General features: G+C 43.6%; 1 protein-coding gene across 1 annotated transcript in view; it reads left to right on the plus strand.

The window, feature by feature from the left end:
- lrp2b (low density lipoprotein receptor-related protein 2b) overlaps positions 1-13,939 on the plus strand; it is a gene marked incomplete at both ends in the record, with an annotated part of 143,661 nt that overhangs the window by 91,730 nt on the left and 37,992 nt on the right. Inside the window, 4 exons of the mRNA XM_084167517.1 lie at positions 1,405-1,609; positions 12,226-12,521; positions 12,867-13,383; positions 13,719-13,871. Of these exons, the coding sequence (XP_084023643.1) occupies positions 1,405-1,609; positions 12,226-12,521; positions 12,867-13,383; positions 13,719-13,871 (1,171 nt within the window). The remainder of the gene's footprint in view (positions 1-1,404; positions 1,610-12,225; positions 12,522-12,866; positions 13,384-13,718; positions 13,872-13,939) is intronic.

Here is a 13,939-nt window from a genome sequence, read left to right on the forward strand (position 1 = left end):
GGTTTTTTGAATGTTTTAAATTTACATAAGTATTCAGACCCTTTACTCAGTACTGTTGAAGCACCTTTGGCAGCGATTACAGCCTCGAGTCTTCTTGGGAAGGACGCTACAAGCTTGGCACACCTGTATTTGGGGAGTTTCTCCCATTCTTCTCTGCAGATCCTCTCAAGCTCTGTCAGGTTGGATGGGAAGCGTCGCTGCACAGCTATTTTCAGGTCTCTCCAGAGATGTTCGATCAGGTTTAAGTCCGGGCTCTGGCTGGGCCACTCAAGGACATTCAGAGACTTGTCCAGAAGCCACTCCTGCGTTGTCTTGGCTGTGTGCTTAGGGACATTGTCCTGTTGGAAGGTGAACCTTTGCCCCAGTCTGAGGTCCTGAGATTTGCAGCAGGTTTTCATCAAGGATCTCTCTGTACTTTGCTCCGTTCATCTTTGCCTTGATCCTGACTAGTCTCCCAGTCCCTGCCGCTGAAAAACATCCCCAGGGATGGTGCCAGGTTTCCTCCAGACGTGACACTTGGCATTCAGGCCAATGAGTTCAATCTTGGTTTCATCAGACCAGAGAATCTTGTTTCTCTTTAGGTGCCTTTTGGCAAACTCCAAGCGGGCTGTCATGTGCCTTTTACTGAGGAGTAACTTCCGTCTGGCCACTCTACCATAAAGGCCTGATTGGTGGAGTGCTGCAGAGATGATTGTCCTTCTGGAAGGTTCTCCCATCTCCACAGAGAAACTCTAGAGCTCTGTCAGAGTGACCATCGGGTTCTTGGTCACCTCCCTGACTCCCCCGATTGCGCAGTTTGGCCAGGCGGCCAGCTCTAGAAAGAGTCTTGGGGGTTCCAAACTTCTTCCATTTACAAATGGTCTGAATACTTATGTAAATAAGGTATTTCTGTTTAGATTTTTTTATAAATTAGCAAAAAATCTTAAAAACCTGTTTTCGCTTTGTCATTATGGGGTATTGTGTGTATATTACTGGGGATTATTATTTATTTAATCCATTTTAGAATAAGGCTGTAACGTAACAAAATGTGGAAAAGGTCTGAATACTTTCCGAAGGCTCTGTAACTCAGAAACTACACAACACAAACAACACATATGCGATATGCGTGACGCTATTAGTCCATGAACTTATAATGGGGGTGCGACACCAGAATTATGTCACGGAGGCAGGAAACAAAAGCAATCCTTTTGTAACAATTGTGTATGCTTCAGAGATGCTTCACAGTGCATAAACACACTTGAAATATTCTTAAAGTGTAAAAATACGTTTTAGCAAAGAGAGCCATGTGTTTTGCTTCACTGACTTGCAGTTTCTATGGGCAATGGTGCAGATGTCTCATTTGGGGCTTGTTTCAACTCTTGCAAAATATTGTTTGTGCCTCTTTACTTACCTCTCCCATTTCAGGAGAGAGGACATGCGCTTCTCATCAGTTCACCTGCCCCCCTCCATGGCGCCCTGGTCACCCGCACTGTATCCCCCTGAGCTATGTGTGTGATGGGGAGAAGGACTGTGCCGACGCGGCTGACGAGCTTCAAAACTGCCCCAACCGCACCTGCCACATGAACGAGTTCGCCTGCGCCAATGGCCTGTGTATCCTCGTCCCCTTCCAGTGAGTGTGTGTGAATGGGTCAGTCATATACTGTAAAAATAAGGTGTGTGTGTGTGTGTGTTTTTTGTTTTACTATCCTTGTGGGGACCAGAAGTCCTCACAAGGATAGTAAAACAAGGGAAATTCAGACAAGTGGGGACATTTCGCCAGTCCCCACAAGGAAAAAGACTATGTTAGGCTTAGGGGTTAGTGTTACAATTAGGGTTAGGGTAAGAATTGGGGTTAAAGTTAGGTTAGGCTTAGGGAAAATACGATTTTCAATGGGAATCAATTGTTTGGTCCCCACAAAGGTAGTAAAACAAACATGCATCTGTGTAAAAAAGGCGGCCCTCTCAATCTGACTGGCCTTCAGACCTATATATCACTTATTCATCCCAACCAATCAGGGCGCTTGGATGCACTCTAGGGCTCCGCCTCCTATCACTTCAGGTTAGTGCGCGGCATCTACCATGCTGAGAAGAAGCAAGTTTTGTGTTGCAGAGGACCTTTGGACATGCTGTTTCCTAGCTGAAGTGTCCATTGACAAGTGAGTGTTGGGGATGTTGTTGTGCTAATAGGGGGTGCAATAGTAGTAAGTTATGGGTACCTTATTGTGCAGTGTACTGTAACTGTGTAGATACATTTGCAAGTAAGAAGTTGCAGTGTTGTTTGCTTTGTCTCGGGTTAATGCTAGTTCTAGTTTATTTGTACAGTGAGGAAAAAAAGTATTTGATCCCCTGCTGATTTTGTACGTTTGCCCACTGACAAAGAAATTATCAGTTTATAATTTTAATGGTAGGTTTATTTGAACAGTGAGAGACAGAATAACAACAACAAAAATCCAGAAAAACGCATGTCAAAAATGTTATAAATTGATTTGCATTTTAATGAGGGAAATAAGTATTTGACCCCCTCTCAATCAGAAAGATTTCTGGCTCCCAGGTGTCTTTTATACAGGTAACGAGCTGAGATTAGGAGCACACTCTTAAAGGGAGTGCTCCTAATCTCTGCTTGTTACCTGTATAAAAGACACCTGTCCATAGAAGCAATCAATCAATCAGATTCCAAACTCTCCACCATGGCCAAGACCAAAGAGCTCTCCGAGGATGTCAGGGACAAGATTGTAGACCTACACAAGGCTGGAATGGGCTACAAGACCATCGCCAAGCAGCTTGGTGAGAAGGTGACAACAGTTGGTGCGATTATTCGCAAATGGAAGAAACACAAAATAACTGTCAATCTCCCTCGGTCTGGGGCTCCATGAAAGATCTCACCTCGTGGAGTTGCAATGATCATGAGAACGGTGAGGAATCAGCCCATAACTACACAGGAGGATCTTGTCAATGATCTCAAGGCAGCTGGGACCATAGTCACCAAGAAAACAATTGGTAACACACTACGCCATGAAGGACTGAAATCCTGCAGCGCCCGCAAGGTCCCCCTGCTCAAGAAAGCACATATACAGGCCCGTCTGAAGTTTGCCAATGAAAATCTGAATGATTCAGAGGAGAACTGGGTGAAAGTGTTGTGGTCAGATGAGACCAAAATCGAGCTCTTTGGCATCAACTCAACTCGCCGTGTTTGGAGGAGGAGGAATGCTGCCTATGACCCCAAGAACACCATCCCCACTGTCAAACATGAAGGTGGAAACATTATGCTTTGTGGATGTTTTTCTGCTAAGGGGACAGGACAACTTCACCGCATCAAAGGGACGATGGACGGGGCCATGTACCGTCAAATCTTGGGTGAGAACCTCCTTCCCTCAGCCAGGGCATTGAAAATGGGTCGTGGATGGGTATTCCAGCATGACAATGACCCAAAACACACGGCCAAGGCAACAAAGGAGTGGCTCAAGAAGAAGCACATTAAGGTCCTTGAGTGGCCTAGCCAGTCTCCAGACCTTAATCCCATAGAAAATCTGTGGAGGGAGCTGAAGGTTCGAGTTGCCAAACGTCAGGCTCGAAACCTGAATGACTTGGAGAAAATCTGCAAAGAGGAGTGGGACAAAATCCCTCCTGAGATGTGTGCAAACCTGGTGGCCAACTACAAGAAACGTCTGACTTCTGTGATTGTCAACAAGGGTTTTGCCACCAAGTACTAAGTAATGTTTTGCAGAGGGGTCAAATACTTATTTCCCTCATTAAAATGCAAATCAATTTTTAACATTTTTAACATGCGTTTTTCTGGATTTTTTTGTTGTTATTCTGTCTCTCACTGTTCAAATATACCTACCATTAAAATTATAGACTGATCATGTCTTTGTCAGTGGGCAAACGTACAAAATCAGCAGGGGATGAAATACTTTTTTCCCTCACTGTAGTATGTAGCCTATGCATACTATTTCGTCTAGTATTGTTATTTATTGCTAAGTGTGTTTATTGAGTGCGACTAGCCAATTCATTAGTATGTATTAGAAATGCTTTGTATTACTTGCATGCCCCTGCTGCAATATGTTTATATTATATGCATGCTACCGCTGAAATATGTTTATATCTGTGTTACTTGAGTAGTAGCTGATGCCATTCTACAAGTTTTCAGAAATCATCTTTCTGTGCGCCAGCACATGCGCAGTAGCCCTAAGTTAAGATCTCAGCCAGGCCAGAGAGATAGCCATAAAGCTAGCTAGGCCTTATATTTCTCTCTCTCTCTGGTCATGTACAGTGCCTTGCAAAAGTATTCAGACCCCTTGAATTTCTTCACATTTTATTGTGTTACAAAGTGGGATTAAAATGTATTTGTCATTTTTTGTCAACAATCTACACAAAATACTGTAATGTTAATAGAAATTAAATAACTAAAATATAGTCGTTGTATAACTATTCAGCTCCCTGAGTCAATACATGTTAGAAACACCTCAGTGTATAAACCACAGCATAATTATTAACTTGGCCATACTTAAAGAGAGCGTTTTCGAAAAGCAACCTGGTCTTTGCAGTTGAATCTGTGCTTAGAATTCAATGCTTGACTGAGGGACCATACATATGTTGTATGTATGGGGGACAGAGGAAGGGTTAGTCATAAAAAATTAATGTCAACCCCTATTATTTCACACAGAGTGAGTCCATGTAACTTATGTGATTTGTTAAGCCAAATTTTACTCTTGAACTAATTTAGGCTTGCCTACCGAAGGGACGCAAACGGCATTGGCCGTATGATCGATGAGACATTTCATATGGCAAATGGATGGCCCCTTACTAAACGTCCGCGGATGTGCTAAAAATAGGCCAACGGCCTCGGGTCGAGTGCCAAGGCCCGTTCTTCCGGGAAGTCATGAAAGAAAGTTTCCAGGACACTCTTTTTTATTTATTATTATTTTTGCTGTACCGGACAATTCCACAGGGTGGCGAACCGCAGTATATGGCAAATGGACATTTCATCACCAAATGGACATTGCCGTTTCTCGTAAACGGAACAGATTTCAAAGACGAAACTCAGTGAGCAGAGGGGCGGCCAGATGTACTTTTAGCCTGGAAACAAGATGGCATCGAAGCCACACCGCTCTTTGAGTTAATGCACATTTTCTGGGATTAAAGGCTGAAAACTGTAATACAGCGCTAATTTGACCGCTGCACGTCAAAGTACATAAACCTACGGTGTAAGGAAAAATAGAACCAGCAATTTATCTATCGTAGTTTACGAGAAATCGGACAACATCATCTTCGTGATGCTAAACTTTTTTTTTTTTTGTAGACAAACGTTATAGATCCAGTTGAGGCGTTTTAAGGCGAATCCGTTAAGGCAAGTTTCGGAGCTCTAAGGGATTTCTGTGATTTTCTGTGATTTTCTGTATGAAGTTTGTCCATCTTCAATAAGTTAGGTGCATTTTCATATTGCAAATGGACAGTGTCCATTTGCCATATAATATATTGCCAGTGCCAATATTTCATATTGCAATTGGACAGACTCACACAGCCCTGTGTTCTTCAAGTATTATTTTGAGACCCAAGGAACCACCCCTTAAGCCCAGGACACAGAGACAGCACCGATAGAGACATGCTCTAGCCTGACAAGTGCTCACACTGCCCATCAGACCTCCGAGAAAAACTCACACACACAGCCAAGATGGAGTGACAGAGTGTGTGGCTTACAGACGCAAGGAGCCTGCAATAGATACCTGCGTTCGAACCATCAAAGAACCGTCAGACCTAGAGCTCTGAAACTTTATAAACCTGTTCTATAGCTTAAGTCGGTACTGCACAGTGAGTTATGTGGCTCTAGGAGGTTCTCCGGCCGAGAAACAGCCTCGTCCATTTGCAATATATTCAATTCATTTTTAACATCATGAAAATGATGACATTTAGAAAAGTCCCAGAATCACAAGGTTTAGGTTTTTTATGGTTTTAACAGAAGGCGCTATGAATTTTGGGCCGGCTCTGACATATGTGATAGTTGGACAAAGTGTGTCCATTTCCAATATGTTTAAACAGGGATTTACCATCACCAAATGGACAGGCTGAAATCAACACCAACGAGCAAGGGAGAGGAACCATTATCGTCTCTAGGCCGTTCTGAGTTCAACGAGGTGCCCCACTTGACCATAGCTCGCTCGGTCCGACCGCAGCCACTGTGCAAATAAGAAGGCCTGGAATGAAGCCTGACTAGTAGTGATTTCAACATGATTTTGACATATTGCGGCCTCTGTGTCACACAGAGACACACCGTTTTCGACTGGGTCATTGGGGGGAGGTTGGTGTGGACAAGCAACAGAGTTATTCTAGCTGCGTGCGGCGGTTTGTTCAGTTTGATCCATCCGAGTTGTTCCCTTAGGATAACATTGGTTTACAGGTTATGCTCTAACTCTGATTCTGTTTATGCAATTTGCCACGTGTTCAGGGTCACCTTCATATCCTAAACGGGAAGTATGAACTTTACCATCAACAAATGAACAGGCTGAATTCAACAAACAGACAGGCTGAAATAAACACTGAAATTTTTATTTTTTATTTTTTTATTTTTTGAAAGGCAAATGAATGGCATCACTGTAGTCTCTAGGCCGTTCCAAGTTCAACAAGGTGCCCCACTTGACCGTAGCTCGCTTGGTCTGACCGCAGCAACTGTGCAAATAAGGAGGCCCGGAATGAAGCCTGACTAGTAGTGATTTCAACATGCTTTTGACATTTTACGGCCTCTGGGTCACACAGAGACACGCCGTTTTCAACTGGGGTCATCAGGGGGGAGGTTGGGGTGGACAAGCAACAGAGTTATTCTAGCTGCGTGCGGCGGTTCATTCAGTTTGACCAATCCGAGTTGTTCCCTTAGGATAACATTGGATTAAAGATTACGCTCTAACTCTGCTTCTGTATATGCAATTTGCCAAGTTCCTTTTGCCACGTGTTCAGGGTCACCGGTAGCTCTACAGATATCAATATGAATACAGTACATGGTCCCCTTAATATCCTAAATGGGAAGTATGAACTTGCAATATATCATATGGCAAATGCTATTGTAACATATTGCAATTGGACAGCAATCAAGTCAGCCATCTCATTGCTTAAAATCATCATAAACAGTCAAAGGACAGCACATATGAATTGTATTTGTACAGTAGAGTGTCCCAGTAGTGGACTTTATTAGTTTAAACCCTTTAACTGCATGTCCAATTCGTCATGGTAAATGCCCATTGTAACATATTGCTAATGGACAGTGTCCATTTGCCATATGATATATTGCCAGTGCCAATATGTTATACTGGACATATTGGCAGTGGCAATATATCATATGGCAAATGGACCCTGTCCATTTCCAATATGTTTAAGCAGTGATTTACCATCACCAAATGGACAGGCTGAAATCAACACAAACGAGCGAGGGAGAGGAACCACTATCACTGCTAGGCCATCCCGAGTTCAACGAGCCTGAAAATTGGGCATTTCAGCAATGTAACAGTATGTCCAATTCGTGATGGTAAATTCCCATTGTAATCCATTACACATAATACATTGACAGTCTTAACATGTTATGATGGACACTGTCCATGTTCAATATGTTTAAGCATTGATTTACCATCACCAAATGGACAGGCTGAACTCAACACCAACAAGTGAGGGAGAGGAACCACTATGTCTGTTTGACTCATACTGTATATTGTTAATGGACTTTTTGTCCATTGGCAATAAATTACTCTGCTAATTGGACAGTCCAATGCTGGCACCACACGGCCCTTCAGCTCAGTGCGGATGTTGCCTGTAATCCATGGCTTCTGGTTGGGGAATGCACATACTGTCACTGTTGGGACGACGTCATCGATGCACTCACTGATGATGCCAGTGACTGATGTGGTGTACTCCTCAATGCCATCGTAAGAATCCTGGAACATATTCCAGTCTGTGCTATCAAAACAGTCCTGTAGCTTAGCACCTGTGTCATCTGACCCCTTCCTTATTAACCGAGTCACTGGTGCTTCCTGCTTTAGTTTTTGTTTATAAGCAGGAACCAGGAGGATAGAATTATGGTCAGATTTGACAAATGGAGGCCGAGGGAGAGCTTTGTACGCTTCTCTGTGTGTTGAGTAAAGGTGGTCTGGAGTTTTTTTCCCCTCTGGTTGCACGTTTAACATGCTGGTAGAAATGAGGTAGAACGGATGTAAGTTTCCCTGCATTAAAGTCCCCGGCCACTAGGAGCGCTGCCTCTGGATGAGTGTTTTCCTGTTTGCTTATGGCCTTATACAGCTCATATAGTGCAGTCTTAGTGCCAGCATCGGTTTGTGGTGGTAAATAGACAGCTACGAAAAATATAGATGAAAACTCTCTTGGTAAATAGTGTGGTCTACAGCTTATCATGAGATACTCTACCTCAGGTGAGCAAAACCTTGAGACTTCCTTAATATTAGATTTTGTGCACCAGCTGTTGTTTACATATATACACAGACCACCATCCCTTGTCTTACCAGAGTCAGCCGTTCTATCCTGCCGATGTAGCATATATCCCACCAGCTGTATGTTATCCATGTCGTCGTTCAGCCACGACTCTGTTGGTAGGATACAGTTGGTATTTTTTTTCCAATGATTGTACGTTGGCTAATAGGACTGATGGAAGAGGCAGATTACTCGCTTGCCGTTGGCTAATAGAACTGATGGAAGAGGCAGATTACTTGCTTGCCTTCGGATCCATACAAGGCACCCCTACCTACGTCTACGATATCTCCGTCTCTTTCTCAATGTAATGACGCGTATTTGGGCCTTGTCGGGTGTCTGTAGAATATTGTTTGCGTCCGACTCGTTGAAGAAAAAGTCTTAGTCCAATACGAGGTGAGTAATCGCTCTCCTGATATCCAGAAGCTCTTTTTGGTCATAAGAGACAGTGGCAGAAACATTATGTACAGAATAAATTACAAATAACGCGAAAAAACACACATAATAGCACAGTTGGTTAGGGGGTTGTAAAACGGCAGCCATCTCTTCCGGCGCCATCTTTTTTGTTTGTTTGTGTGTGTATGCTACTTCGTCTAGTATCGTTATTCATTGCTACAAGTGTGTTTACTGAGTGCGACTAGCCTACTCATTGGTATATATTAGCAATGTTTTGTATTACTTGCATGCCCCCGCTGCAATATGTTTATATTATATGCATGCTACCGCTGCAGTATGTTTATATCTGCAATATGTCTCTTGTGTTACTTGTATAGTAGCTGGTGTCATTCTACAGATTCTAGAAGTTTCCAGAATGTTGTAGCTCTTTCTGTGCGCCAGCACATGTGCAGTAGACCTAAGTTAAGATCTCAGCCAGGCCACAGAGATAGCCATAAAGCTCCATGACCTTAGGCCTTCTATTTCTGTCTCTTTGGCCATGTTTATTCTTCGAGGATGTCTAGGTGCTATACTATTGTATTCATTCATAGGTGTATATTATTCCACAGTTTGCTCATCTGCTTCTTGTTATATTGCATGTGTATATTTATCTTAGTATCTTCTAATGGATACTGATGATTGTATTGTTTCCCCTTTTAGAACCATACAACAATATAAATAACTTTTAATGGAATCAGCTGTGTGGAGTGTTCAGCATGGGCCTCAACATCATGTTCTGACTGGACAGCACTAGGGTTCGCAAAAATGCCCATTTGGCGTCTATTACCAGAATGCTAACAAAATTAGCACAAGTAATAGCGAATTTCCATGGAGGATGCTAGCTAAACATGCTAATAAACAAATTGCAAAGATCGCCAATCCAGGTCATGAAGTTATACATACAGTATATAGGTAGGAGCTACTGAATGTCATTTTTGGTGAGTTTGTACATTTACAAGGAATGTGAACGAGAGAATGTGCAAATGAACAAAGTTTTGATGCATGCTTGTCTGAAGGAAGCCCTCTGGAGCAGCATGTGTACATGCCTGGATTCTGGAGTCGCTAGGACAACGTGTCTGCCCGCTTTGCTCGGAGAAGAGGAAGGGGAGCAGACGGGCCGAGAAACGGAGAGGAGAAAAAACGCAAGGAAATCAAAAGATAGCAGTGGCAGCTGTACAGATAACTCATCCAAAGGGCTTTGACTTCTCAAACATGGCAGAAAGCTAACGCAATATGATGCTCCGTCACCTTATTAATTCAGCCACTTACTTAGATAACTAGCAAGTTCAACTTAGGGGTCGGGTAAACGCAGTTTTCTTCATTTTTCTAAAATATCAAACGAGAAATCTTGCTGCGTTTTGTAAACGCAAATGTTAAATTCTTATTGTAATTTCTGCTCGGCATCAGACAAATTTTGTGCTTCAGTTGCACTTCTTCACTTGGATGAGAATTCATGAACAGAGGCATTCTATCAGCAAACAGCGCTCTGACTGATGTGGAGCTACTTTTCTCCAGTACTTTTCTCTTGGTTTAGCCAGCCTACTTTTCTCTGGTAAAATGTAAACAAAACATTAGGAAATGTAGCTGGATACATTCTTTCTATGATAAACATTTGAAATATTTGGCCAATATATGACTGCCAGCCAAATAGCGTTGCACTTCTATTGTCATCTGATGGAAATTAAGCTATTTTCTGCCGAATGTGATGCACTAATGTATTTTCTGTAAAGGAAAACTATAGTTGCAACAAAACACTTGACTTTCAATATAAAATGTGACCCCTGTCAATACACAGCTGGAATCACCTGCTCCCGCTTTCTCCTGTTGTGCTAGTTACAAACAAACACGTGACTGGCTCAAATGTTCTGGGGAACTGTGGTAAGCTTAATGTAAAATCATGTGACGGGTGAAATGAAGAACCCAATATTCTTTATCTCCTAATGTATTGCACAAGTTGACTGCAGGTATTTACCTAAAAAGTAGCTACAAATATGACAATTTATTGAAAAACTTCAAAGAAATAGTTTTGACGGTATTAAAAAACCATCCTGTGGCTATTTCCAAATACGGTATATACGGTATACCGCCCAAACCTAGACAGCACTATAGTGGGCAGATCTTAGTGAATCAGTTTAAGTGTACTAGCGGGTGAGGGTTTTCACAGCCAACCACTCAGACAAGCCCTAGCTAGCCGTTTTTTCATTATCCTAGATCTCACCAGATTTTGCGACCAACATTTTTTAAATGGTACTTCAAGCTGGATTTAGCTATACAGTGCATTCGGAAAATATTCAGACCCCTTGAATTTTTCCACAAAACATATAAAAACTACTGAAATATCACATAAGTATTCAGACCCTTTACTCAGTACTTTATTACATTTTAGTCATTTAGCAGACACTCTTATCCAGAGAGACTTACAGGTAGTGAGTGCATACATTATTATTTTTTAAAAATTTCATTCTGGCCCCCCGTGGGAAACGAACCCACAACCCTGGCGTTGCAAACGCCATGCTCTACCAACTGAGCTACATCCCTGCCGGCCATTCCCTTCCATACCCTGGACGATGCTAGGCCAATTGTGCGCCGCCCCATGGGTCTCCCAGTCGCGGCCGGCTACGACAGAGCCTGGATTCGAACCAGGATCTCTAGTGGCACAGCTAGCACTGCACTGCAGTGCCTTAGACCACTGCGCCACTCGGGAGACCTATTGAAGCACCTTTGGCAGCGATTACAGCCTTGAGTCTTCTTGGGTATAACGCTACAAGCTTGGCACACCTGTATTCTCCCATTCTTCTCTGCAGATCTTCTCAAGCTCTGTCAGGTTGGATGGGGATTGCTCAGTTTGGTGGTTCCAAACTTCTTCCATTTAAGAATGATGGAGGCCACTGTGTTCTTATGGACCTTCAATGCTGCAGATATTTTTTGGTACCCTTCCCCAGATCTGTGCCTCAACACAATCCTGTCTTGGAGCTCTACGGACAATTCCTTTGACCTCATGGCTTGGTTTTTGCTCTGACATGCACTGTCAACTGTGGGACCTTATATAGACAGGTATGTGCTTTCCAAATCATGTCCAATCAATTGAATTTACCACAGGTGGACTCCAATCAAGTTGTAGAAACACCTCAAGGATGATGAATGGAAACAGGATACACCTGAGCTCAATTTCGAGTCTCATAGCACAGGGTCTGAATACTTATGTAAATAATTGTTGTTTTTAGTGTGCCTGTTTTCTCTCTCTCTAAACATATACTGTACATTGGGTAACATTTTGTTTTGAAGAGTAGGGGTACTTACACAGATGTCATAACCCATCTATAACCCATTGTTTACCTCCCTTCCTGTTAGCTGTGACCGAGTCAACGACTGCGGGGATGGCAGCGACGAGCTGGGCTGTTCCTACGACACCTGCACCAGCTACCAGTTCACCTGCCAAAACGGCGCCTGCATCCCAGCCTCCTTTGCCTGTGACGGCGAGGCCGACTGTCTGGACGGTTCTGACGAGGCAGAGGGTTTGTGCAGCACCCCCCAGCCTACCTGTGCCCCAGGAGAGTACCTGTGCAAGTCGGGCGAGTGTATTGACATCCACAAGGTCTGCAACTCGCAGAAGGACTGCTCGGATAACAGTGATGAGAAGGGATGTGGTAAGATCTCTCTTACAGCAATGGATGTAACACAATGGGGAAGGGGTGGATTTATTTTCTTTGAGTGAATGGAGGTTGTGTCAGTTGTACAATAGGTATGCGAATGTAACCTAACTAAATCTATGATATTTCCAGACGTACACTGTATTTGGAGTAGGAAATTAGTATTTGGAGTAGAAAATATGTATAAGGAGTAGGAAATTAGTATTTGCAGTAAAAACATTAGAATTTAGAGTAGGAAAATGGAACTTTGATTTGGATTCCTAGACTAATCTTACAGCACATCTTAATCTTACAGAACTCATCCTGCCTCCCTCTATCTCCTTCCCTCTCTCCTCTGTGTAGGAATTAACGAATGCCAAGATCCGTCGGTCCACAAGTGTGCCCAGCTCTGCACAGACACCCTGACAGGTTACTACTGCTCGTGTAATGCCGGCTACCACCTCATGCCTGATGGTAAGGCGTGCGCAGACCTGGACGAGTGCCGCGACACGCCCGCCGCCTGTAGCCAGATCTGCGAGAACTCCGCCGGCTCCTTCCACTGCAAATGCGCCCCGGGCTACGTGCGCGAGCCAGATGGGCGCACGTGCCGCCAGAACAGCGGCATCGCCCCTTATCTGCTGTACAGTAATCGTTATTACATTCGTAATTTGACGACTGATGGTTCGCAGCTGAGCGTGATTCTGCAAGGGCTGTCGAATGTGGTGCCGCTGGATTTCGACCATTACGAAAAGAGGCTGTACTGGTTGGATGCGGGAATGGGGCGGATCGAGAGGATGCGATTTGACGGCAGTGAAAGGGAGACGATAGTGGATAACAACGTGGTAGGGGCCGAGGGGCTGGCGGTGGATTGGGTTGGCAGGTAAGTGAAGGGGGGGGGGGGCATCAGAGCTTGATTGTAATTTTTCAATCATTGGCCTCATGGCGATGCAGTTTCCTTAATCTCCGGCAGCTCAGTTAGGAAGGACAGGTGAGCAAAACTGTGAGTGTGAATAATTTCACGATGCACTGTATGTGTTCTGTTTAAAAGTTTAATAAATCTGTCTCATAATTCAGATTTTGATTAGAGCCTACAGTTGGCTGATAATGACACATTTGTATCTCCTTACAATTATATGTAGGTCTGTATATATAATATGTGTATCTATGCATATGCCCATAGTCATTCTTATATGTTTATGTGTGTGTATCCCAAAGGAAGCTCTACTGGGTAGACAGTTACTACGGCTCTCTTCACGTGTCAGAGCTGGATGGTCGTTTCCAGAAGAAGTTGCTGAGTGGCTGCATGGGGCCTAACTCCACCTACTGCTTTGTCCGGCCCCGTGCCGTGGCCGTCAACCCCAAATATGGGTACTAACCAGTGGAGGCTTCTGAGGAGAGGACGGCTCATAATAATGGCTGGAACGGAGCGAATGGAA

The sequence above is a fragment of the Coregonus lavaretus genome, assembly GCF_964263955.1.
Source record: "Coregonus lavaretus genome assembly, chromosome: 1".
Classification (NCBI taxonomy): domain Eukaryota; kingdom Metazoa; phylum Chordata; class Actinopteri; order Salmoniformes; family Salmonidae; genus Coregonus; species Coregonus lavaretus.